Source organism: Schistocerca americana, chromosome 2 (assembly GCF_021461395.2).
Source record: "Schistocerca americana isolate TAMUIC-IGC-003095 chromosome 2, iqSchAmer2.1, whole genome shotgun sequence".
NCBI lineage: Eukaryota > Metazoa > Arthropoda > Insecta > Orthoptera > Acrididae > Schistocerca > Schistocerca americana.
The window spans coordinates 92,901,671-92,929,591 of NC_060120.1; the positions used below are offsets into that span (position 1 = coordinate 92,901,671).

General features: G+C 43.1%; 1 protein-coding gene across 1 annotated transcript in view; it reads right to left on the reverse strand.

Annotated features, from left to right (window-relative positions):
* Positions 1-27,921, reverse strand: part of LOC124593803 (chaoptin-like) — a 173,329-nt gene that overhangs the window by 15,909 nt on the left and 129,499 nt on the right. The window contains exons 8-10 of the mRNA XM_047132151.1: positions 19,556-20,431; positions 385-558; positions 21-336 (exon numbers count right to left, since the gene is read on the reverse strand). Coding sequence (XP_046988107.1) covers positions 21-336; positions 385-558; positions 19,556-20,431 — 1,366 coding nt within the window. The remainder of the gene's footprint in view (positions 1-20; positions 337-384; positions 559-19,555; positions 20,432-27,921) is intronic.

A 27,921-nucleotide genomic window follows, 5' to 3' on the forward strand; every position in this document is an offset into this window, starting at 1 on the left:
TACAGTGGAAAACATTCTACCTGGAAAGGGCTTGGTCCCGACGCTCTCCCAGAGGGATCCGTTTGGGTAGAGGTCGGAGGGCGAGATGGAGGCGAAGCGGTTGTCGCGCAGGTCGAGCGCGAGGTGCGGCACGTGCGCGGCCAGCCCTGCCACGAGCCCGGCCGGCAGCTCGTCCAGCGACGTGTGGCGCAGGTGCAGCTGCAGCTCGTGCGAGCTGTCGGCCAGCCCGTCGAGGGCGTCGGGCGCGACGGAGTGCAGCGCGCAGCCGCTGAGCTCGAGGCGGCGCAGCTTGGCGTGGCTGAAGGCACCCTGCAGCTGGTCGCTCAGCGCCGCCTCCTGCACGCGCACCGACAGCTCGCGCAGCGGCCACACCGCCGACAGCGCGCCGCCCAGCCGCAGCCGGTACTTGTCGGCGCGCGGCCACGTCTGGATGCGCAGCGTCGCCAGCTGCGGCAGTCCCGCGAAACAGTCCAGCTCGAAGCGCTCCACGTCCGGCAGGTCCTCCAAGTTGAGGAACGTGAGGCGCGAAAGGCCAGAGAAACTGTCTCGCGTCAACACCTGCAAGTCAGCGTTCGCATTCGTCAGAATACGATTTATCACATTTGAATTCTACTACATAAATAACAATTTTGGGCACTATACTCAATCTCAGACTCAGCAGCAAAGTGTCGGTTATTCACAATTAAAAACAATCTTGATCACAATTTACATATTATGGTGACCGGTTTCGACCACTACTGTGGTCATCTTCAGACCAATGAGTAAGGACCTCCTTCCGCTGGAGAATCACTACTGATGAGTACAATTTCCTGTTTGTAATCATTATAAATACCAACATTCTGAAAGTTTGCTGTCCATTCGGCACTCTAATTTCTAACCATTATGTTTTGCTTTTACTGTGTCGCGAATTTATCTTTGCAATACTTCGGGATTATCTTCTATGATCAATGTCTATTAATCGATATCAGCATTGTGGTGTGCGTACTGTAAGACCTTCGGTACACACACCATCAGATTATTTGACCTGTCGCTCTAACGAAGTAGGCGAGTGCCAGCAATATGTCTCGTGGTCTTATCGTGGCGTGTTTATCTTCTGCCGTTAGGTCAGACGATAGAAATGCCACTTGCACGTTTAGAGTAGCAGATTGACGGTCACCAACTTTAAACAGAACTTGATTAATTTACACACACATTTATTAAAATAATAAGAATCATAAACCTTACTTAACTTGATTCTGGATGCTGTTTATGATTGACAATCTGAAGTTCCTTTGGCCTTAGTACGTTAATCTTATTCTCACATGTCTCACAAAGTGTCTATACATTTATCTTCATGGCTATGTACAGGAATATGATAAACTTATTAGGCGCAGACTCAAACTTGACTACAGACTAATGCAGACTAATGCAGACTAACTAATCGGAGGTCTGAACACTCGTTATAATACCTCGTGCGTTCAGGTATCACTGCGCGAGTGTGATCCGCAAGGAGAAAAGGTTCTACGTTAGCAGCAATCTCATTGGCTGCGTTACATATTAATACGCGGATCGGCGGAAGCAGAATTTGGTCCGTCTCTAAGACAGCGCCATCTCGTAGTGCGGAAACGGACGAGCGCTGCGCCTGCGCTGTTTTGCTTAGTGGGGCGCGCTCTAGTGGGAAAGTTGTGTACGCGCTGACTACGCGGAACTATGTACACAACAAGAACTGTGACAAATCTCTTTGCACGTTTGCTCTAGTGATTTCGTACCTTTGAGAGTCAACTTGTCCTCTGACCATTGGAGAGTCTTCACTGGTTGCAAGGCACGAGACTGGTCACTGGTCTTGTTGCAAAGAATGTCTGATATTCACTTCCGTTTCCCTGTTTAGGAGTGGAGGAGATGATAACCCCGCTAGATTTTATCCAATGTTTTACTGTAGTAAATATGCCGCCAACATTGGCGACTAAACTATCATTACGATAACGATTCTAGTCTGAACTCAGGATTTCGTTGTCACTCACGTCTGATTCCAATCAGCTTTCTGTTCCTAATACTATCTGTGCATTATAACCTTCAGTAAGCGATACTAATTCTGGGGCCTTTCCTTGGATGCTTCTGCATTTTACTAATATCATATTAATCTTTTCTGTCTCTGATCTGCGAGGACCAATATTCTCTGAGGTCGCTGTGGCTGATTTAAGAGGCAAATTGTCTTTGCTCCCAAGGGAGTGGTTCGCTAACCTGTGTACGCCACAAGTACTCCGTTACCGTAGTAACCGTTTCCTGCGTGTAGTGCACGCCAGACCTATTAAGGAGAATCCCACAATTTTACAGCCGATAGCGGAGGTCGAGAAATTCGCATCCGATACCGTTGCAGAGCAGTCTGAGCCTCTGATTTAGACATTCCACTCTGCTTCAAACCAAAGGAGCGCGATCAACCCCGGATACGATGCTAGAAATATAGAGCTTAGCCTGCACCCCGCGTGCCTTGCTAGTTGCCCTCACCAAATCAGCCAATTTACTTACTATGGTGACCGGTTTCGACCACTATTGTGGTCATCTTCAGACCAATGAGTAAGGACCCCCCTTCTGCTGGAGAATCACTACCCATCAGTAGAGATTCTCCAGCGGAAGGGGGTCCTTACTCAATGGTCTGAAGATGACCACAGTAGTGGTCGAAACTAGTCACCGTAATAAGTACATTGTGATCAATACTGCTGTTGATAGTAAATAATTGTAACACTTTGATCACTGTTCACTCCCATAATGTATTCAAAAGTAAAGTGTCGGTTGTTTTCGAAACTTCCTAACAAATTCAAACTGGATACCAATAAGGGACGCAGTCGCAGGACCCTACATAGTTTGGAAGGAAGGAGAGAGGTATCTACATCTGCAACAAGCTTCTCCATCACAAAATCCAAAGGGACTTCTACTGGCCGCCGTGTCATCCTTGTGGATGATATCGGAAGTTCACTGACGCTTTTTGCGGATGATGCTGTGTTATATCGAGAGGTTGTAACAATTTTACTGAAATGCAGGAGGATCTGCAGCGAATTGACGCATGGTGCAGGGAATGGCAATTGAATCTCAATGTAGACAATTGTAATGTGCTGCGAATACATAGAAAGAAAGGTCCCATATCATTTAGCTACAATATAGTAGGTCAGCAATAGGAAGCAGTTAATTCCATAAATAATCTAGGAGTACGCATTACGGGTGATTTAAAATGGAATGATCATATAAAGTTGATCGTTGGTAAAGCAGGTGCCAGACTGAGATTCATTGGAAATATCCTAAGGAAATGCAATCCAAAAACAAAGGAAGTAGGTTACAGTACGCTTGTTCGTCCACTGCTTGAATACTGCTCAGCAGTGTGGGATTCGTACCAGATAGGGTTGATAGAAGAGATAGAGAAGATCCAACGGAGAGCAGCGTGCTTCGCTACAGGAACATTTAGTAATCGCGAAAGAGTTACGGAGATGATAGATAAACTCCAGTGGAAGACTCTGCAGGAGAGACGCTCAGTAGCTCGGTACGAGCTTTTGTTGAAGTTTCAAGAACATACCTTCACCGAGGAGTCAAGCAGTATATTGCTCCCTCCTACGTATATCTCGCGAAGAGACCATGAGGATAAAATCAGAGAGATTGTAGCCCACACACAGGCATACCGACAATCCTTCTTTCCACGAGCAATACGAGACTGGAATAGAAGGGAGAACCGATAGAGGTACTCAAGGTACCCTCCGCCACACATCGTCAGGTGGCTTGCGGAGTGTGGATGTAGATGTAGATGTAGATGTAGATACTCAGTCTAACATTCAGCAGTAAAGTTTCGGTTGTTTTTGAAACTTCCTAACAAATTCAAACTGTATACCAGTAAGGGACTCAGCCGCAGAACCTTACATACGAGGGTCACTCCAAAAGAAATGCACACAATTTTTGTAAAAATACAGTTTTCATTCTGTATGTGTGAAAGTTTTACAGTGTGTAGATACATCCTTCCCGCTTGTTTTCAAACTTAGTTCAATCTGTTCCCGTGAGTGGCGCCGTCACAGTATGTCTTCAAGATGGCTGCTACACTTGACGTTCGTCAGAAGCAACGTGCTGTCATAGAATTCCTGTGCTGTGAAAACTAGACAGTGAGAAACATCCGCAAGACTTTGAAAAAGGTGTATGGAGATGCTGCTGTCGATCGCAGTACAGTTAGTCGGTGGGCAAGCAGGTTAAGTGATGACAGCAGGCACGGAAATATTGAGGATTGTCCTCGCAGCGGTAGGGCTTGTACTTCACACACTCCAATGTGCAGAGAGTTAACGAATTGGTGACTGCTGACAGACGCATCACAGTGAACGAATTGTCACGCTACGTTGGGATAGGGGAAGGAAATGTTTGCAGAATACTTAAAGTGTTGGCGTTAAAAATGGTTTGTGTCAGGTGGGTTCCCAGGATGCTGACAGTGTCTCACAAAGAAACAAGAGAAACGGTATGCAGCGGACTTTTGGAACAGTACGAAAATGGTGGAGATGAATTTCTTGGAAGAATTGTGACAGGTAATGAAACATGGCTCCAACATTTTTCAGCAGAGACGAAGAGGCAATCAATGGAATGGGATCATGCAAGTTCACCCAAGAGAAAACAAAATTCAAAAACACATCTTCTGCTGGAAAAGTTATGGCTACGGTGTTTTTCGAGTCCGAAGGACTCTTGCTTGTGGACATCATTCCAAGTGGAATTACCACAAATTTTGATGCATATGTGACTACACTGAAGAAACTTCAACCTCTATTGAGTCGTGTTCGACCACATCGGCAAAAGCAGGATGTTTTGCTGTTGCACGACATTGCACGGCCACATGTCAGTCAAAAAACCATGGAAGCGATCACAAAACTCGGATGGACAATACTGAAACACCCACCTTATAGTCCTGACCAGGCTCCATGTGACTATCATCTCTTCGGGAACGTGAAAGTATCTCTTCGTGGAACAATGTTTGAAGATGATGACTCCCTTGTGCACGCTGCCAAACAGTGGCTCCAACAGATCGGTCTAAAATTTTACCGTGCAGGTATACAGGCGCTGGTTCCAAGATGGCGTAAGGCAGTTGAGAGGGATGGAAATTATGTGGAGAAATGAATATATTGTTCCTAAAGGATGTATCTACACACTGTAAAACTTTCAAACATGTAGAATAAAAGATGGATTTAAAAAAAAATGGTGTGCATTACTCTTGGAGTGATCCTCGTAGTTTGGAAAGAAGGAGAGTGATATCTACAGCTGCAACAAGCTCCTTGGCCACGAAAACCAAAGGGACCTTTACCGGACACCGTCTCATCATCTCCTGTACGGTGATCGTTTGGATACAGTATGGAGGGGCATGTGGTCAGCACAACACTCCCCTCCACTCGCACCACGAGGCTGAGTGTACTTCGAATCAGTCCTCCCACCAAGAAAAAAATCCTTGGTATACCTGTAACTGAACTCTAGTTCTAAGTCTGGCAGCCATCAGTGCTGACCTATCAGCTATGGAATATGACTGTCTACATCTACGTGGTAGTTATAATTAAACTTTCGCTACCTGAGAAAGCCCCCATGGAAAACGATTGATCATAGAACAATGAAACTTTATGGAACAGTTTATAAAAACATGTGGAAGAGAAATAACGTATACACCATTAAAAGAATGCATTTTAATTTGCAGGTGAGAAGGTAATATTTTATGACGGCATACCACGTTGACGTCTGTGGTTACAAGAGTTCCTGAATTTGATAACCATCTGCAGCCATGACATCCTGGAAACGCATTAGAGATACCATTTCACAGTTATTCGCAGCACCATTCTAACGGCGGACTGCGGAATGTTCAGTTGTCGTGACACAGCTCGAGCACGGCTCGAAGATCTCACATTGCATCCCGCACTCTCAGACATTAATTCTTACTTCCGAATCATGTTTCTCAAATCTGGTGTGGAAAGATTACTTCTCTGTATTCCTTTACAACGCCGACGCCGAGCGGGGTGGCGCAGTGGTTAGACACTGGACTCGCATTCGGGAGGACGACGGTTCAATCCCGCGTCCGGCCATCCTGATTTAGGTTTTCCGTGATTTCCCTATATCGCTCCAGGCAAATGCCGGGATGGTTCCTTTGAAAGGGCACGGCCGACTTCCTTCCCCGTCCTTCCCTAATCCGATGAGACCGATGACCTCACTGTCTGGTCTCCTTCCCCGAACCAACCAACCAACCAACCACGTCGACACTCACGAAGAGCGGCAGGACTATTGTTATCTTTTTGATAAAACACCTTTACTCGTAATGCCCCGCTGACCTCGATCAGACCTATGTTGACTGTCGGCATTGTTATTGCACACTGATGGTCGTGTCTCAACCGTATGTCTCCATTCCAGTCCGGCACCTAACGGCGAGTCATGCCACTAACACTAATAACAATGCAAATCCTGCAGTGCACAATCTGAACATCATTTCCACACTGTTTGATACAGCAAACAGTTTTCAGTACTTACTGATTCAAGTAGCGAAAGTTTAATTATAATCACACTATACATTTACAGACATACTCCACAGGTCACCACACCGTGCATGGCGGACGATACCACGTACCTTACTACCCATTTCCTTTCCTATTCCATTGCCAAAGCGAGCGATGGAAACACAACTGTCAGTCTTCTTGGAACCCTTATTTCTTTCATCTTAGCTTCGTTGTCCTTATGCGAAATTTACGTTAGTGGTATTGGACTCGTTCTGCTGTCAGTCTCAAACGCCAGTTCTCTAAGTTTCCTCAACAGTACCTGGCAAAATGATCATCGTCTTCCCTCCACGCATTCCCGTGTAGTGTTCTGAGGACAAGTCCTGATACATAACATAATATCTAAATTAATTGACAAAATCGCTGTTTCACCATGAACCATGGACCTTGCCGTTGGTGGGGAGGCTTGCGTGCCTCAACGATACAGGTAGCCGTAGCGTAGGTGCAACCACAATGGAGGGGTATCTGTTGAGAGGTCAGAAGAGGGGCAGCAGCCTTTTCAGTAGTTGCAGGGGCAACAGTCTGGATGATTGACTGATCTGGCCTTGTAACACTAACCAAAATGGCCTTGCTGTTCTGGTACTGCGAACGTCTGAAAGCAACGGGAAACTACAGCCGTAATTTTCCCTAGGGCATGCAGCTTTACTCTGCGATTAAATGATGATGTCGTCCTCTTGGGTAAAATATTCCGGAGGTAAAATAGTCCCCCATTCGGATCTCCGGGCGGAGACTACTGAGGAGGACATCGTTATCAGGAGAAAGAAAACTGGCCTTCTACGGATCGGCGAGTGGAATGTCAGATCCCTCAATCGGGCAGGTAGGTTAGAAAATTTAAAAAGGGAAACGGATAGGTTAAAGTTAGATATAGTAGGAATTAGTGAAGTTCGGTGGCAGGAGGTACAATACTTTTGGTCAGGTGAATACAGGGTTATAAATACAAAAACAAATAGGGGTAATGCAGGAGTAGGTTTAATAATGAATAAAAAAAATAGGAGTACGGGTAAGCTACTACAAACAGCATAGTAAACGCATTATTGTCGCCAAGATAGACATGACGCCCACGCCTACTACAGTAGTACAAGTTTATATGCCAACTGGCTCTGCAGATGACGAAGAAATTGATGAAATGTATGATGAGATAAAAGAAATTATTCAGGTAGTGAAGGGAGACGAAAATTTAATAGTCATGCGTGACTGGAATTCGAGAGTACGAAATGGGAGAGAAGGACACCTAGTAGGTGAAACGGATTGGGGCTAATAAATGAAAGAAGAAGCCGCCTGGTAGAATTTTTCGCAGAGCATAACTTAATCATAGCTGACTCTTCGTTCAAGAATCATTAATGAAGGTTGTATACATGGAAGAACCCTGGAGATACTAAAAGGTGTCAGATCGATTATATAATGGTAAGACAGAGGTTTAGGAACCAGGTTTTAAATTGTAAGACATTTCCAGGGGCAGATGTAGACTCTGACCACTATCTATTGGTCATGAACTGTAGATTAAAACTCAAGAAACTGCAGAATGGTGGGAATTTAAGGAGATGGGATCTGGACAAACTGATTAAACCAGAGGTTGTACAAGGCTTCAGTGAGAGCATAAGGAAACAATTGACGGAAATGGGGGAAAGAAATACTGTAGGAGAAGAATGGGTAGCTTAGGGGGATGAAATAGTGAAGGCAGCAGAGGATCAAGTAGGTAAAAAGACGAGGGCTAGTAGAAATCCATAGGTAACAGAAGAAATATTGAATTTAACTGATGAAAGAGACAGATAAAAAAATGCAGTAAATGAAGCAGGCAAAAAGAAATACAAACGTCTCAAAAAGGAGTTCTACAGGAAGTGCAAAATGGCTAAGCAGGGATGGCTAGAGGACAAATGTAAGGATGTAGAGGCTTATCTCACTAGGGGTAAGATAGATACTGCCTACAAGAAAATTAAAGAGTCCTTTGGAGAAAGGAGAACCACTTGCATGAATATCAAGAGCATTGATGGAAACACAGTTCTAAGCACAGAAGGGAAAGCAGAAAGGTGGAAGGAGTATACAGAGGGTCTATACAAGGGCGATGTACTTGAGGACAATATTATGGAAATAGAAGAGGATGTAGATGAAGATGAAATGGGAGACATGATACTGCTTGAAGAGTTTGACAGAGCACTGAAAGTCCTGAGTCGAAACAAGGCCCCCGGAGTTGACAACATTCCGTTAGAAATACTGACAGCCTTGGGAGAGGCAGTCCTGACTAAACTCTACCATCTGGTGAGAAAGATATATGAGACAGTCGAAATACCCTCAGACTTCAAGAAAAATATAATAATTCCAATCCCAAAGAAAGCAGGTGATAACAGATGTGAAAATTACCGAACTATCAGTTTAATAAGTCACAGCTGCAAAATACTAACGCGAATTCTTTACAGACGAATGGAAAAACTGGTAGAACCCGACCTTGGGGAAGATCTGTTTGTATTCCATAGAAATGTTGGAACACATGAGGCAATACTGATCCAACGACTTATCTTGGAAGAAAGATTAAGGAAAGGCAAACCTACGTTTCTAGCATTTGTAGACTTAGAGAAAGCTTTTGACAATGTTGATTGAAATACTCTCTTTCAAATTCCGAAGGTGGCAGGGGTAAAGCACAGGAAGCGAAAGGCCATTAGAATTTGTACAGAAAGCAGATGGCGCCGGCCGAAGTGGCCGTGCGGTTAAAGGCGCTGCAGTCTGGAACAGCAAGACCGCTACGGTCGCAGGTTCGAATCCTGCCTCGGGCATGGATGTTTGTGATGTCCTTAGGTTAGTTAGGTTTAACTAGTTCTAAGTTCTAGGGGACTAATGACCACAGCAGTTGAGTCCCATAGTGCTCAGAGCCATTTGAACCATTTTTGAAAGCAGATGGCAGTCATACGAGTCGAGGGGTATGAAAGGGAAGCAGTGGTTGGAAAGGGAGTGAGACAGGGTTGTAGCCTATCCCCGATGTTATTCAATCTGTATATTCAGCAAGCAATAAAGGAAACAAAAGAAAAGTTCGGAGTAGGTATTAAAATCCATGGAGAGGAAATAAAAACCTTAAGGTTCACCGATGATATTGTAATTCTGCCAGAGACAGCAAAGGACATGGAAGAGCAGTTAAATGGAATGGACAGTGGCTTGAAAGGAGGATATAAGATGAACATCAACAAAATCAAAACGAGGATAATGGAAGGTAGTCGAATTAAGTCGGGTGATTCTGAGGCAATTAGATTAGGAAATGAGACATTTAAAGTAGTAAAGGAGTTTTGCTATTTGGGGAGCAAAATAACTGATGATGGTCGAAGCAGAGAGGATATAAAATGTAGACTGGCTATGGCAAGGAAAGCGTTTCTGAAGAAGAAAAATTTGTTAACATCGAGTATAGATTTAAAAGTCTTGAATTCCTTTCTGAAAGTATTTGTATGGAGTGTAGCCATGTATGGAAGTGAAACGTGGACGATAAATAGTTTAGACAAGAAGAGAATAGAAGCTTTCGAAATGTGGTGCTACAGAAGAATGCAGAAGATTAGATGGGTATAACACATAACTAATGAGGAAGTATTGAATAGGATTGGGGAGAAGAGAAGTTTGTGGCACAACTTGACTAGAAGAAGGGATCGGTTGGTAGGACGTATTCTTAGACTTCGAGGGATCACCAATTTAATATTGGAGGGCAACGTGGGGGGGTAAAAATCGTAGAGGGAGACCAAGAGATGAATACACTAAGCAGATTCAGAAGGATGTAGGCTGCAGTAGGTACTGGGAGATGAGGAATCTTGCACAGGATAGAGTAGCATGTAGAGCTGCATCAAACCAGTCTCAGGACTAAAGACCACAACTACAACAACAAACTAAGTGGCAGCTGGCACTCTGTTCTGCGTCCTTACATGTCACGATTATTTCCCGTACTGAATGAGCTATCTGTGCATGACTCAAAAGCGACCCAGACAGCTTCAATTCACCCAGTACCTTACTCTTACTTTCCAATATCTCTGATTCTCCTCTCCTGGCCACGGAAGTGCACTATTTTGAAAGTTTCTAACAGATTGTGATTATACACTGACCTGGAACTTCAACTTGAAATCTTTTCATATTGGGCAGATAGGGGAGAGGTACTTGAGGACTGAATCTGTAAGGGAGGATCATCAATAAACTGGATGCCTTCTGGTATCCCACCCATATATTTCAGCCATTAAACTCTCTTTATTTTATTAACTAACTGAACTGATTTCTAACCTCGCTCTCGTTTTCTTTTTTCTTTTTTTTTTTGGTCATCAGTCTACTGACTGGTTTGATGAGGCCCGCCACGAATTCCTTTCCTGTGCTAACCTCTTCATCTCAGAGTAGCACTTGCATCCTACGTCCTCAATTATTTGCTTGACGCATTCCAATCTCTGTCTGCCTCTACAGTTTCTGCCCTCTACAGCTCCCTCTGGTACCATGGAAGTCATTCCCTCATGTCTTAGCAAATGTCCTATCATCCTGTCCCTTCTCCTTATCAGTGTTTTCCACATATTCTTTTCCTCTCCGATTCTGCGTAGAACCTCCTCATTCCTTGCCTTATCAGTCAACCTAATTTTCAACATTCGTCTATAGCACCACATCTCAAATGCTTCGATTCTCTTCTGTTCCGGTTTTTTCACAGTCCATGTTTCACTACCATACAATGCTGTATTCGAGATGTACATCCTCAGAAATTTCTTCCTCAAATTAAGGCCGGTTTTTGATATTAGTAGACTTCTCTTGGCCAGAAATGCTTTTTTGCCATAGCGAGTCTGCTTTTGATGTCCTCCTTGCTCTGTCCGTCATTGGTTATTTTACTGCCTAGGTAGCAGAATTCCTTAACTTCATTGACTTTGTTACCATCAATCCTGATATTAAGTTTCTCGCTGCTCTCATTTCTACTACTCCTCAATACCTTCGTCTTTCTCCGATTTACTCTCAAACCATAATGTGTACTCATTAGACTGTTCATTCCGTTCGGCAGATCATTTAATTCTTCTTCACTTTCACTCAGGGTAGCAATGTCATCAGCGAATCGTATCATTGATATCCTTTCACCTTGTATTTTAATTCCACTCCTGAACCTTTCTTTTATTTCCATCATTGCTTCCTCGATGTACAGATTGAAGAGTAGGGGCGAAAGGCTACAGCCTTGTCTTACACCCTTCTTAATACGAGCACTTCGTTCTTGATCGTCCACTCTTATTATTCCCTCTTGGTTGTTGTACAAATTGTATATGACCCGTCTCTCCCTATAGCTTACCCCTACTTTTTTCAGAATCTCGAAAAACTTCGCACCATTTTATATTGTCGAACGCTTTTTCCAGGTCGACAAATCTAATGAAAGTGTCTTGATTTTTCTCTAGCCTTGCTTCCATAATTAGCCGTAACGTCAGAATTGCCTCTCTCGTCCCTTTACTTTTCCTAAAGCCAAACTGATCGTCACCTAGCGCGTTCTCAATTTACTTTTCCATTCTTCTGTATATTATTCTTGTAAGCAGCTTCGATGCATGAGCTGTTAAGCTGATTGTGCGATAATTCTCGCACTGGTCAGCTCTTGCCGTCTTCGGAATTGTGTGGATGATGCTTTTCCGAAAGTCAGATGGTATATCGCCAGACTCATTTATTCTACGCACCAACGTGAATAGTCAGTTTGTTGCCACTTCCCTCAATGATTGTAGAAATTGTGATGGAATGTTATCTATCCCTTCTGCCTTATTTGACCGTAAGTCCTCCAAAGCTCTTTTAAATTCCGATTCTAATACTGGATCCCCTATCTCTTCTAAATCGACTCCTGTTTCTTCTTCTAACACATCAGACAAATCATCACCCTCATAGTGGCTTTCAATCTATTCTTTCCACCTGTCTGCTCTCTCCTCTGCATTTAACAGTGGAATTCCCGTTGCACTCTTAATGTTACCACCGTTGCTTTTAATGTCACCAAAGGTTGTTGTGACTTTCCCATATGCTGAGTCTGTCCTTCCGACATTCATATCTTTTTCGATGTCTTCACATTTTTCCTGCAGCCATTTCGTCTTAGCTTCCCTGCACTTCCTATCTATTTCATTCCTCGGCGGCTTGTATTTCTGTATTCCTGATTTTCCCGGAACATGTTTGTACTTCCTCCTTTCATCAATCAACTGAAGTATCTCTTCTGTTACCCATGGTTTCTTCGCAGCTACCTTCTTTGTACCTATGTTTTCCTTCCCAACTTCTGTGATGGCCCTTTTTAGAGAGGTCCATTCCTCTTCAACTGTACTGCCTACTGCGCTATTCCTTATTGCTGTATCTATAGCGTTAGAGAACTTTAAACGTATCTCGTCATTCCTTAGTACTTCCGTATCCCACTTCTTTGCGTATTGATTCTTCCTGACTAATGTCTTGAACTTCAGCCTACTCTTCATTACTACTATATTGTGATACGAGGCTATATCTGCTCCGGGGTACACCTTACAATCCAGTATCTGATTTCGGAATCTCTGTCTGACCATGATGTAATCTAATTGAATTCTTCCCGTATCTCCCAGCCTTTTCCAAGTATACCTCTTCCTCTTGTGATTCTTGAACAGGGTATTCGCTATTACTAGCTGAAACTTGCTACAGAACTCAATTAGTCTTTCTCCTCTTTCATTCCTTGTCCCGAGCCCATATTCTCCTGTAACCATTTCTTCTACTCCTTCCCCTACAACAGCATTCCAGTCGCCCATGACTATTAGATTTTCGTCCCCCTTTACATACTGCATTACACTTTCAATATCCTCATACACTTTCTCTATCTGTTCATCTTCAGCTTGCGACGTCGGCATGTATACCTGAACTATTGTTGTCGGTGTTGGTCTGCTGTCGATTCTGATTAGAACAATGCGGTCAATGAACTGTTCACAGTAACACACCCTCTGCCCTACCTTCCTATTCATAACGAATCCTACACCTGTTATACCATTTTCTGCTGCTGTTGGTATTACCCTATACTCATCTGACCAGAAATCCTTGTCTTCCTTCCACTTCACTTCACTGACCCCTACTATATCTAGATTGAGCCTTTGCATTTCCCTTTTCAGATTTTCTAGTTTCCCTACCACGTTCAAGCTTCTGACATTCCACGCCCCGACTCGTGGAACGTTATCCTTTCGTTGATTATTCAATCTTTTTCTCTTGGTAACCTCCCCCTTGGCAGTCCCCTCCTGGAGATCCGAATGGGGGACTATTCAGGAATCTTTTGCCAATGGTGAGATCATCATGACACTTCTTCAATTACAGGCCACATGTCCTGTGGATACACGATACGTGTGTTTAATGCAGTGGTTTCCATTGCCTTCTGCATCCTCATGTCGTTGATCATTGCTGATTCTTCCGCGTTTAGGGGCAATTTCCCACGCCTAGGACAGGAGAGTCCCCTGAACCTCTATCCCCCCGCCGTTGGCAGAATGAGGCTGACTTCTTATGCCGGAAGTCTTCGGCCGCCAATGCCGATTATTTATCAATATTTAGGCAGTGGCGGGGATCGAACCCGGGACCGAAGACGTTTTGATTATGGATCAAAGACGCTTCCCCTAGACCACGGGTATCGCATCTCATAAATGTGTGTTTCAAATCCCAATTCGGACACAGTTTTATGCTAATAATTCTGCTACAGAGTGAAAGTGCTGTATCACACTGAGGTATCTTAAGAAAACAGAGTTGCTGTAAGATGTCTCTCTATATATTCCCTTGGCTTTCGGGATCGCATACGCTTATAGTTTGTAGTTCAATATTTGTTTTGCTATCTTCCTTCTGGAATCCCATCGATATATTTCCGCCGTTATACTCTCTTTTATTCTATTAATTTATTGAATAAATTTTTAACTTGGCTCTCATGGCCTCTTTTGTATCTTATCCATGAGAGTGGTGCTTTTCATATGCCTCATAAATCTCATTTCAGTGGCCTGTATACACGTTTAGTCTTGGGTTGTTCGTATCCTCGACTCTGCGATGTATATCAAAATTGATTTACTCATTACTTTACGAAATATTATTTTTGTTTCTGACCCACACCATCCGCTGTTGCGTTTATTCTAACATAATTCATCAGATACTTATGAACATAATTTTTAATGTAGTTTAAAGTCGGTAGCTTACGCAACAAAGTAAGAAGTTAGAATGTGAAACTAAATTTTGGTAATCTCTACTGGGACGATTTCACTAGAATTTTAAGGCATTAGGAGTACTTGGCTGCACTCGATTTTGGTGGTTATAAAGCGAGCACTTCATTCAAATTGTGTTATGTGGTCATAGCATGAATCTTGCGCTCAACGACGAAAATAAGTAGTTGAACGTGGATGAGGGTGTGTTTGCGAGCAGTTACACACATCGATGTCTACCTGGTCAGTCCAAGAAGTTTTGAGACTCGATAAATAAAAAATAAAGAGAAGTTAAAAAGTTGGTTTTAATGCTTCTTATGTTCTACGTAGACCCTCCCCACTTAAGTACAAAGCACCGAAAGTTCATACAACAATGTGAAACTATCACAAAAGACGTTCTTTGGGATGTTGTTCAACTCGAGCGTAACATTGGTTTGAATTTGCTAACGATGTTACAAAGCGATGACCGTTCAGGTGGACTTCTGCACTTTGTTATCCTGCGGTCGGTCTCTCTTGATAAATCAGTTCTCGTCACCTGTGATTTTTTTTTCAGAAAAGAATTTTCTGTGTCTTGCGTTGCTATCATGTTGCGGAAGACGACCACATTCACCGATTATGCTCTGAAGTCAACGTGTGAAGATAAATCTTTGCACACACTTTTCTCTTCTTCAAACACTTCTTGGGAATGTCTTGAACACTAAATTTCGAGGTGTTCAGTTCGTTGCCGCTGTACATTTTGCGACAAATAACGTTGACACAATATGACTGTACGTCCTCTGCTCAACACTGCCTTTTGACAGCCGACTGGTGAAATGTAAATCTGTTGTTTACAGTCGTTAGTCGAAGCTGCCCTCGTAATTAGTGCTCTCATGTCACGTATAAGCCATTTAAAAACCAATTTCGGAACCTTTTGGATGAATAGTGTATATGATGCTTGCTGGGTATCAGCATTATCCGTACGTGTATTTATTCCTGTTATTTCATCTCCTCCTTCCCCCTCTCTCTGACCATCTCATCCTCTCTCTCTCTCTCTCTCTCTCTCTCTCTCTCTCTCTCTCTTTTCCTACCTGCTTCACGCCACACACTGTCCATCTCCACCTGCCTCTCTCTCTGTCCATACGCTCCTCTCCCCTCTTTCTGTCAGTTTCCTCCTACTCCCTCTTCATCTCCTCCACCTCTCATATCCAACTCCACCTCACTCCTGTGTCTGTCCATCTCCTCCTCTCTCCTTTCTCAATCCACCTCCTCTCCCCTGTCTCTGTGAGTCCCCTCCTCTTCCCTATGTCTGGCCGTCTATTCCTACCTCCTATCTGTGTACATCTTCTCCTTCTCTCTCCCTCTTAGTCAATCTCCTCTTTCCCTCTTCTCATCCACGCTACCACCCCCATGCCGATAGGAAGTTACTGGTTCTTATCCCCATAGTATTTCTTTCCAGACAGTAAGTATTGTGTGTAAAATGTTTGGTTCAAATCGATACAGGGTTTTAGGAGGAGTTTTGTTCCTCCAGTTATGCCACATATGATTCACTTATGTTTAACACACTTCACACATATTTCATCTGTATCTCTAGGAATTTAGACCTATAGATTGGTTTTCACGCAACTCAATGCTTGTGAACTACCTTCTGGACTATGTGTCGCACAACGATACAATTTTCCAGATTCATCCAGTGGCACACGTGGATACTGTCTGCATGAATTGTTGCGATTACAGTTAGTAGCAAAGGGATACTCTGTTAGTACTCTGTTATAATGCCATATGTAAAGTGGCCCTTTCTCATGCATATCAGTGTTCATGACATCATATTTTCTTATCTGTGTACTGTACAATGAAAAATTTTCGAAGAACATTCAGTGGTGTATGTGGACAACGTCTTTAAAATATGTTGCAAACACTAAAGAACATTTAAATTATAAGTTCATACCTGATGCTACAGTTTTACTGAATGAACAGCGAAAACGTTGTAAGCAATAAACTATTTTTTTTTCTCTACTTTGTGGAGGCTGTGAGCAAGAAAATGTCTGGTAAAGGCTTCAAATTGTGTGGAAGGTAGGTTGCAAGTCACTAAGTACTCTCATTCTACAACACCAGATGAATATATTCTCGTTATATATGCACGGCGTGAGCTAAGCTTCTTTTCACCCCCGCCTCCATTCCTTTGGCACATAGGTGGCTCTTACCCTCACTATGTTCCATTCCAGACAGTAAGAGATATGGATACCTCAATTGGTTGAAGTTGATCTGGTGTCTTAGAAGGCTCTGTGGAAAGTAATGAACGTTCAATAGTGAAATGGAATCCACAGTGAAAATCAAATGACGTTTTCCACAGATGTGTTGAACAGTGTCTCTGTGACGGCTATAGATAGCGTCATGTCACCCTTCTCAGTTCTGAGTTCACAGTGAGCGCGTATAGGTGCCTAGGAAATACTGTTTCCCGCCAAATATGGGTGCCTGCCGTGACGTTTCGCCTGATTTCCTGCTACCCCACATGTGGAAATGGTTCAAATTGCTCTGAGCACTATGCGACTTAACTTCTGAGGTTATCAGTCACCTAGAACTAATTAAACCTAACTAACCTAAGGACATAACACACATCCATGCCCGAGGCAGGATTCGAACCAGCGACCGTAGCGGTCGCTCTGTTCCAGACTGTAGCGCCCTGAACCGCACGGCCACTTCGGTCGGCTCATTTGTAAATGTCATGCATTTTTTCCTCGTATCTGTTCTCGGTCACACACGGCACTGGTAATGAGGACGCTCCTGCAAATGGTGTCCAATAGCTGAACATAACCATTTCCAGTTGACTGAGATGGATCCAGTCCATTCCGCGTAAACACAGTCCACACCATTATGTAGTCAGCACCAGCTTACACAGTGGTTGTCGACAACTTGTGTCCAAGGCTTCGTAGGGTCTGCACCACAGTCGAACGCTACCATCAGCTCTTACCAGCTGAAATTTTTCTGGCCAGCCAATAGTTTTCCAATAGTACAGGGTACAACCGATATGGCCACGAGTCCAGAGAGGTGCTTTAGTCTACTTGCCTCAGTCGTATACTGCCATACCTCTTTAACGCCAAATTACGCAGCATTATCCTAACAGCTACGTTCGTCGTACGTTCCACATTGATTTATGCTGTTATCTGATGCAGTGTTGCTTGTCTTTTAGAACTGACAACTCTAAGCAAACGCCGCTGCTCTCGGTCGATAAGTAAAGGCCATCGGCAACTGCGTTGTCTGTGTTAAGAGGTAAGCCGAAATTCTGTATTCTCGGCACACTCTGCATTCAGTGGATCTCGTAATACTGAATTCCTTCAATATATCTGTAATGGAAATGTCCTATGTGTCTAGCTCCAACTACCATTCCGAGTTCAAAGTCTGTCAGTTCTCATCATGTGGCCATAATCACGTATGAAACTTTTCACATGAATCACCTGAGTACAAATCACAGCAATGCAGTGACATTTTTTACTTTGCGTAGGCGATACTACCACCATCTGCACACGTGAATATCGCTATCCTATGAGTTTTGTCACCGCAGAGAACAGTACAGTGCACCAATCCGGTGGATCAGTCATGTGTTCAGTAAGTCTATAACGTTCCCTTTTACAGCTGATGTTTTATGTAAGTAACTCTGTCAAGTGAACCACAAGGTGCAAGGAAAGAGGAATTTGGAGGTAAAGTAAAGAACCTAACTAGACTTAACAAAGAGGTCATTTTGAATAGTTTGTCTAAGAAACAATTCCATATGGGATGCTGGTATTTTCTGTTGCTATGTGTCCCCATTATCGTTGACCTATCTGCATTAAATATGGTGATAACCTTTCGTTACACCGCAAATGACTCCACAAAACGTGATGCTAACGTAAGTGGCTTTCTTTCCCATTCGATTAGCTGATGGTATGAGGAAATAATGACTGTCCATATGCATCTGTATGTATCCAAAGCTCTCTTGTATTGTTCGCATATTGCCTATATCATGTATGGAATGCAGGTACCAGCATTGTTGCACTGACTTTCTCGAATACTAAACACTTTTATTCATCCACCTATATTATTGAATGACACCACTGTTGTGCGTGTGCTGCCGCGTGTTTATTTCACGTCAAAGTGCAGGATGTGTTTAAACTTTGTGTCCATTTCTATCTGTCTCGACGGGAATTACGTCAGTGTCATAACCTCACACTGTACATCAGAGCGGAAATAATTGGCCTCAGTGGAGGTGCAATGGTAGTGTTCACCTATAATCTTTACTCTCGTCCATACATAGGAGATACAATTGAGTATCATATAGAGATTCCCGTTTACATTTCCTGACCGTCTGTGTGAAAACTTGATTTTGAAGACTTTCTATGACCCTAGGAAGACGCCTTTCAATACTTTGTATGTACTCTGTCATTCCGAATGCTGAAGCAGAACTGTGGAATTGTTCAGATTTAACTTCCTTTACAGACAGTGTAAGACCACAGAAGACGCGAAAGAATGAAATATGAAGTCTAAATTTTGAACTATGCCTAAGATATTTATGGTAGATGACGATATAAAGCCCACTCTTAGCAGAGAAGGGAAGAATGGGTAGCACAAAGACGTCACTTATTATCAACAGAAGATGAACATTTTGTGTGTGTGTTCCTGCTGTTATGAATAAAATGGTTCAAATGGCTCTAAGCACTATGGGACTTAACGTTTGAGGTCATCAGTCCCCTAGACTTAGAACTAAGCAAACCTAACTAATCTGAGGACATCACACAAATCCACGCGAGAGGCGGGATTCGAACCTGCGATCGTAGCAGCCGCGTGGTTTCTGACTGAAGGGCCTAGAATTAAATCAGGAAGATTATTCACTCTCACAAGTGACATAGAGACAATGAAAATATAAAATATACATAATAACAGCACAGTACTGACCTTTATTGGATTCCTTGTAAGGTCTAATTCTCGCAGAAGAGGTGTCATGGGCCAAATATGAGCAGGTACGTTTCCTAACCGGTTGCCAGAGAGAGTCAGGTACCGCAACCGAGAGAGGTCTCTGGACGATGTGGAATCTAAATGCGCATTCCCGTCACCATCGCCGATAAGGTTGTCACTGAGGTTTAGACGCACCAGATGAGGTAGGGGAAGAGGCGGAAACAGTCTGAGTCCCGTGTTGGCGAGGCTGAGAGTGTGCAGTCGTTGCACATAATGAAACAGTTCCTTGAAATTCGCACGTAACGGGTTGCCCGAAAGGTCCAAGTCCGACAGGCCATCCACACTGGAGAAAACGTTGTCCGGGAGGATGGTGAGTTTGTTGTGGGCGATGTGCAGCTGGAGCAAGTGCGGCGTCTCGAGGAACATGCTGCTGTCCAGGTGCTCCAGCTGGTTGTGCGACAGCTGCAGGCGGCGCAGAGTGGCGCCGACCTCGGCCAGGGAACTGCCGGGCATCACGACCAGCTGGTTGTGCGACAGGTCCAGCCGCTCCAGCTGAGTGTCCCGGAAGGCGTCGCGCGGAACCGACCGGATGTGGTTGTGCGACAGGTCGAGCACTCGCAGGCGCGGCAGCCCGTGGAACTGGCGCGGCTGCAGCGTCTCCACGTGGTTGTGCGACAGGTCCAGCAGCTGCAGCGACCCGCCGGCCCCGGCGAACGCCTGCGCGCGCAGCGAGACGATGCCATTGTGCGGCAGCGACAGCTCCTCCAGGTGCGGCAGGGGGCCCAGGGCGCGCGCCTCCAGCCGCGACAGTCGGTTGTAGCCCAGGTGCAGGCGCCGCAGCGAGCCCGACAGCCGGCGCAGGAAGTTCACCGGGATCTGCGGCAGAAGCAAGGTAAGGTAAGGTGGCCTGTGTGCAGGGACCAAGGAGAGAACGACGTTTCGGTTGGATGGAGACACCCTGTGATAGTTTCCTACCAAAATAATTTATTTTCTGATACAATCACACAGATTTCATTCTGTTGAGTGGTACTTAAGATAGTTAAATAAATTAGTGAAATCAATGTGAAGTAGAAATTAGAAAATAAATGAAAAACTTAGTTTAGTTTAGAAGAATTACACACTGGCAAACAGCGGGCAGAGCAGCAGTGACAGAAGAGCCAATGACCATGAAGTCAGCACATTGAGGAGAAGCCATCGCCCTCCCCACATAAGTGGACGCTGTCGATTCAGCCGTCAGGGCATCACCCGGCCGGCTCACGTGTTTCGCAGTTGTCACATGTGATCAAATGCCCTCGCCTACATTCGAAGAGCTGTCGATTCAGCCATCAGGGCATCGCCCGACCGGCTCACGTGTTTCTCAACTGTCACATGTGATCAAAGGCCCTCGCCTACATTCCAAGAGCCAACGACCGACGTTAAGAAGATTCTTCGAGAAGCTTTTCAATTTGACAGCAGAGGCAATGACCTTGAAGCCGTTCACCTCCAGTGAACTGAAGTGCATAAATACGCGAGACGCAGTGGACCCGAGAGGAGTAGTTTTCAGTTCACTTTCGGTGCTGAAGATCGTCATGCAGGAAGAGACTACATCGTACACAGAATCACCAAGTCCGCCGCTGTAATGGAATAGCAAGCAGCAGCCTCGCTGCCAGAAGACAGAAGTTATAAGGTATTTGAAGGCTGATTTTTACGTATCGGGGTGAGTCGTGAGGACGGGAAGGAGACGGCCTCACATCAGCAGTCACCTGTGAGCTGCGGATGAAGATCTGACAGCCGAAGACTGGCAATCTGGAGCCCGTTGTTCGATTCCGGGACGCTGGCCTTCTCCCGCCGCGCCGCTCCGCTGGCCGACGCACAACACTTGTCACACGCGGCCTCATAGAGAAGAGAAACACTGGGATGCCACATCCAAGGTATCACCATCCGATTCACGACTTCGTTCTCAATAATGAAACGGGCCACAGCACGATGCGCGTCTCCAGTCAACTGGGCGAAACGGCGACACGAGACACACACCACCAGGCGTAATCAGACGCCGCCTTACCGCAGCAGAAGCCTTCGCAAACAACACAGCTGCCGCTCTCCCAGCCAGAACACTCCAGTAAGGAAACCGTTGTACAAAACTTTCAATAAGAGTTATCTTATGTAAAAATGCTGTTTCATTCTACCTCATACCCGAGCCAAGGAAGAACCCACCCTGCCCACATGTTGTTAAGAGAGAAAAAGTAATTTATTTAGTGATTTTCACCCTGACATAATGCTTTAGAATCAAATGCCCTCTGCAGTAATGCTCATCCTGACAATTGACTAGCATCACAAGGAGAAAACCCAGTTACAATACGAAGTGACCGATTTCGGCCGTTACGGGCCATCCTCAGATCTACAGGACAAAAAAGTCTAGAAGTCACAATAAAACACAGTTAAATGTTACGCCTTAAAAAAGCATGCCAGGGTTAAGTCCCACCATTGTGACAACCATATTGTCAATGAATATGCGGGAGGAGCGTCACTAAGTGGTCACTCCCTGGTTTTAAATTTCCTTGAGTTTTGTGACTGTTGATATTTATTAAAGAAAGTTTTTGTATTTTGTTACAGGATCCATGAGAATAGCTTGAGCGTCCGTGGCGTCTTCTTATGGTGAACGATGTGACGGTACGTCACATAAATGGACATTTCGAGAAAGGGAAAGGAAGTTTTTGTTATGAGACGTGTGAATTATAAATTATTTCAAGACTGTGTACGTGTGCGCGATGTATAACAAATAGTAAAGAACGTAAGTTATTATTATCAAAACACAAATATCGATGTAATGAACAAAACACTGTTTTTTTTGCTATAATCTCTGTGTAACATAGGCCATGAAGATCAGAGACAATGCTTTGAATGAACTAGCTCTCCTGTTTCTTTTCGTCCAGCGGTAGGCCGCCATTGTAGTGCTGTCTGATAATTAATAAGTTTTGTCCGTATTTCTGAAAAATATAATAGAAATGGTTATTAGAAAGTGTGTATTATTGACTTAGTTGTCACCTCCCATGATCGCAATCATTAATTATAATTAACAAAGTTTTTACAGGACTTCGTAGTGCAGGGAGCTCATCTCCCCTAGCAGGATTTAGTCAGCCATTACGCTGACGATTCATGTTGTTAAATGTGAATGCGAGAGACTTCTCAATTTTGATCTTTCATTAATTTTGAAGTTAAAATTAATTTCAGTTACCAAAATTCACAGCACTGAATGAGTTCAGTATATTTCATTTTGGCCGCCTAACGACGGACGAATTTCCCTCCAGTTTTGCTTTGCAAATAATGAACAAGAAATGTTGAAAATCATTACATTCCGCAATATCTCAGTTAATCTTTATATAATTTGGTACATAAATAACCAGTAGCCCCTTGACCCATATTAATAATTACAGTTTGCGTAAGAATATGCATATTTTCTTTTCTAAATAGCAGCGCTCACGCAAACTATTTATTAGAAGGCGTTGAGTCGCGCGCTGTGTTTAAAAAAAATATTATATCGTACGTACTTCGGGGTAGCCGATGTCCGTACGAGTGTTATCGCGGTAAAAGTTAATTAAAAGTCTGATGCTAGCCCACAATATTTAAAGCCACCCCAACCAAAAATCATAAAAATTTAAAATTATAAAAATAAAAATATACACTTATACCGTGATAACGAGGAGATGACAGCAAGGTTGATTTTTACAACTGCACACCCTGGTAGCGTCGCAGTTTCAAGTATGGCCTTGTTAACCGATGATGGCGGGGTGTTAACGCCCCTCATGCCATTCTTGACGCTAAAACTATTACGGATTGTCATACCAAGCTGATGACAAATGGGTCAGTTGTGGATAAAACATGTGGAGGACGACATCTGATGGCGCGATCTACAGAAGAAGTAGCAGCAGTGAAGAACATATTCATGATCAGTGCTGGTAAATCAACACTCCAGGCAGCCCTTGAGAGTGGAATCACCAGGCTTACGTTGCGTATAGTGTTAAAGATGACCTTATCTGGAAACCCTCGAAACCCCATTACGTTCATGAGTTATTTTTGGAGGACTGTGAAAAGCGAATTGAATGTGCGGAAATTATGCTGTCATAGCGTACAGATTGACCAGATTTCTTTAAGAACGTTGTTTGGAGTGATGAGGGGGTGTTTCATGTAGGGGGGTGCGTCAATCGACACAGCTGCCATTATTGGGCAGAAACAAATGCAGGAACGCCAATTGGAAAACTACAAAGTAGACAGTAACTGACAGTCTGGTGTGGAATGACCACAGAACCTCTCATTGTCCCTTCATACTGAGAGAAAGTAAGAGTACCGACCGGTACCGCCAAATGCTGAAAGAATGCGTGTGACCACTGACATCACAATGGGACAATGTTATGGATATCCTTTTTCAGCAAGACTGAGCACCGTCTCATTTTGCCTGCATCGTTCGTGACTGGCTGGACCAACACTTTCCAGGACGTTCTCTGGGAAGGCGAGCACCCAATGAATGGCCTCCGAGAAGTCTTGACTCCACCCCTTGTGACTTCTTCTTCTGGGTTGAGCCAAAGAGGAGGAGAACCAAACATACCCAAGCACTTTGGAAGAATTAGAGGAGAGGATCACAGTTGTCCTCGCAAATGTATGTGTGAATTTCCAGCAGAAATGAGTTGGTGACATTCCTATACGTTTATGTCGTTTCTCACACAACGTGGAATTTTGGGTTAGATTACATATTCTCATGGTCCTTAGAAGTTACTACAGTTTTTCCGTATTTAAATAACCATTAATAAAAAATGTGGACATTTAAAAATAGAGAGCGACTTCTCAGCAACCTTGTATAATAAAACTTGTACCGTGCTGGGCTAACGACTGACTATTCATTTGCTACTGCCCCTTTTCAGTAAAACAATTTTCAATAAAAATTTAAAAAAGCATACAAAAATAATTTAGCCAATAAATTATTTATGATAACCAATACAGCACCTCAGGCAACGAAAACAGCGCTATTACGTGGTACAGTATACAGAAAACCAGCTTGGAATTGGAACCTTTTCCCGAAACGCGCATTGCAAGAGATAAATGCAATGAAAATCGTGACTGACAACAGATATATGTTATTACATAAAAGTAATGGTCAAGTGCGAGCAGTACTCGGGTACTGAGCGTCCCGTACAAACTTATTTAAGTATGTATATATTTAATCCAGCTTGAGAACTGAGAATCTCAACGACTTTTACTTGTTATCGAAATCGATACTAGAAAGATATCGAAGCTGGGACTTCCAAGAGCGCAACGTACTTGTAATTCCTTTTCAGCCAGGTGTCTGGATACTTTAGGTCACATAGTGTATAAATACGTCATCCGATCCTTCCTCTGCTCTGAAAATGTTGCATGGATTTCTTCTTCTCCCTCTTTTTATCAAGCCCTTCATATCTTCGACGCGATGAGCTCCGGCTAGCCTTTCGGACCCACTTACCTTCTCCTATCAAGATCCCCCACCACAATATTAAATTCCTGGCCCTACCTTTCCATCTCGAACACCTCCAAGAATCCTATATAACTCGAAAACTAGACACTAGCCAACGACTATTTTCTCCCCGGCTCTCTGATCGCATTACTCTGCCATGCCCCTGCCACCACATCACCATCCTCTCAGCATCCTGCCTCAACGGAACTTATATTGCCTCCATTACCCATCTATGAAATCCGCTCTGATATATACCTGTCCTACCAGATATGGGAGAATCCGCTCCTCTCGTCAGGGCTCCCTTCCTCACCACTCACCTCCACCAACATCCCTCCATAAACCCTCGTCAAAACATCAGCCTATACAAACCCTATCCTAAGCAGTAGCCAAAATGGTACAAGCCCCTCATACAACTACATCTTGCAGTCTACATACACGCTTGATTTTATACATCTGTGTATATAATATAATTAATCAACAAATTAGCTATATCCTTTAACTTATGCAACTGCTAACATGTCTTTCTGTGTTAAACTTTCATTTGACGTTTATCTGTCAATACACATTTCAATTAATGAATAAATCAGCTTTTCATCTTTTATCTTCTGTAACTGACCATCTGCCTTTTCATTATATAAAAAGTACGTTTTTTCTAAATGTTTTACAATCGTTTGAGTGACGAGCGGTGAATAGTGTCCATAGGCAGGCCACTCCCTTCTCAAATGGGGCGAGGGGCATGAAATAACAATACAATAAAAAATTCCCCAATGTATTTAATTTTGAAATGACTTCTGTAATTAGCTTTTATTTCCTGAATATTTTGTTAAATTGTGAACAGATTTAAACTTTCGGAATATCCGCCTTTGTAGATGAATGGTCATAACAGCTGACTGTCATGCGGGTAACCCTGTTTCGCTTTCTTGTACTGCTGTGGATTTTTCGTTCGTGGGAGGACTTGAATAGAGCAGATTTCTGAACGGCTGGTAGAGGTTCCGAGGTTATGAAATCCGTCAAGAACCAAGCGAGCTGTATCCTGACCACACGCCCCTCCATAACACCTCTGACGACGCCGTTGTCAGAAAATGGCACGGCAGTCCATCCCATCCGATTTGCCCGTCTACGGTCAGAATGCGGAATTTTACAGTACCTGTACCTTTTAAAATTTCAAGAGAGAGAAAGGTTTTTTACTCAGTTATATATTCTACTAGAAATCCGTTTGATTAATTACAAACAAATGAAAATTTTGTACTGAATTTTACTTTTAAATGCCCCTCTTTCAATTACTTTGTATAATTACCTGCATGTTACACATGCGTCAGTGATCTCTAGGATAGCATTCCATCCTAAACAAAACTGGTTGAAGCATGCATGGAAATTCTGACTTACCTTATTTTTATATGGTTATGACTTCTTGCAGCGCAACAAAATGAGAGGCATACCATGTTCATATTTTAATTTATGTCGTTTGTTTTTAATCTTTTAATGTAGTAGCTAGTAATGTACTATCTTTTTCTTTTATAGCAGATTATGAAGATGGTTATTGCATAGGCGAAACTGACAATTTTGTTCAAAGGTCATTGTGATCAAAAGAATTAAATAAAAAATTACGCAAATTATATAAGGACGCTCCTAATTGTTATTTTATATCTGATTCCTTACAGACGTTGTCTTTTAGTGCGACTTTTATAAATTATTGACAGCCTCTATAAAACTAAAATGTTCCTTACCTATGTTTAATTGATACAATTACCATGAATGTTTGAATTAGAAGTGGTAATAGCCCTGAACAGCGAAAAGTGTTTTGTGAAACAGATTTTTATCTCTGCAACTAAAGTTCATTAATTTTCTCTAGCAAATAACAGGCACCACACTTTTTGTTAGTTTCATGATATAACTCGTATTAAAAGATTTGTAACTACCAGAGTATCACACGAAGTTACGGATATGGTTGTTTGATATGACACGTTCCCCAAAAATTTCTTCCACAAGACGTGTATTGTTGTTAGCAGTGTGCCCTGGAACGCCATCTAGCTGAAACCATGAACAGGTGATCCCATCTTCCTTTAGCTGGCCAATGATATCTTGAATCGTTAAAAAGATAATTCGTTGTTGAAGGTTTCTTCAAATCGTTAAAGTCTAGAATTGCTAACGGCATATCAATACCCTGATCATGCAATACGGCTTCAAGCACAGTACGATGATCCCCTTGCCCTTATTCGTGTGTTTTCTGTTTTAACGTGATCGGAGAGGTAGAATCGGGCCTCATCTGTATAACTGTTGACATCAATAATAAAGAAGGTATTCCTCTCAATAAAATATGTACATCATTTTCAGTAAGGAATTTGCTTTTGATTCACCACTTCCTTCAATTCACGCACCAGTAACCCACGATTGCAAGCCGGATATCTTTTTCTTGTGCCAATTTAGGAAGTGATTTTGCAGGTATTTGCTCCTTAGAGTCTGTAACATCCAACAACCGATGTTAGTTTATTAGGATTAGTGTTCCAGTTGGTTTGGCGTCTAGGACTGGGCCTGTCATTCCAGATTTCTCAATAAATCGACGACCCGCATTTCGAAGAGTACAACTGTTTCCGGCGTTATTTCAGCTCATATCTCCTGCACTAAAACTGTATATTTCTTACCTTATCAAAAGACATATTCAAAAAGAAAAATACTTCCCTCAGTTAAAAATACCATAATTTAAAAATAAATTGAACATCTAAATACTACATATCAATAGCTTTCATCAACTGAACCAAAGGGTTAAATGTTGCAGAACAGTAGAATGAATTTTAAAAATCATTTATCCTTGAAATAATAGTTCTCCCATCTTGGGTTTTGCCACTTCAAGGGTAATCCCAAAAGTAAGTTCTCCTATTTTTTATAAGTACATAGACCTGTTTAT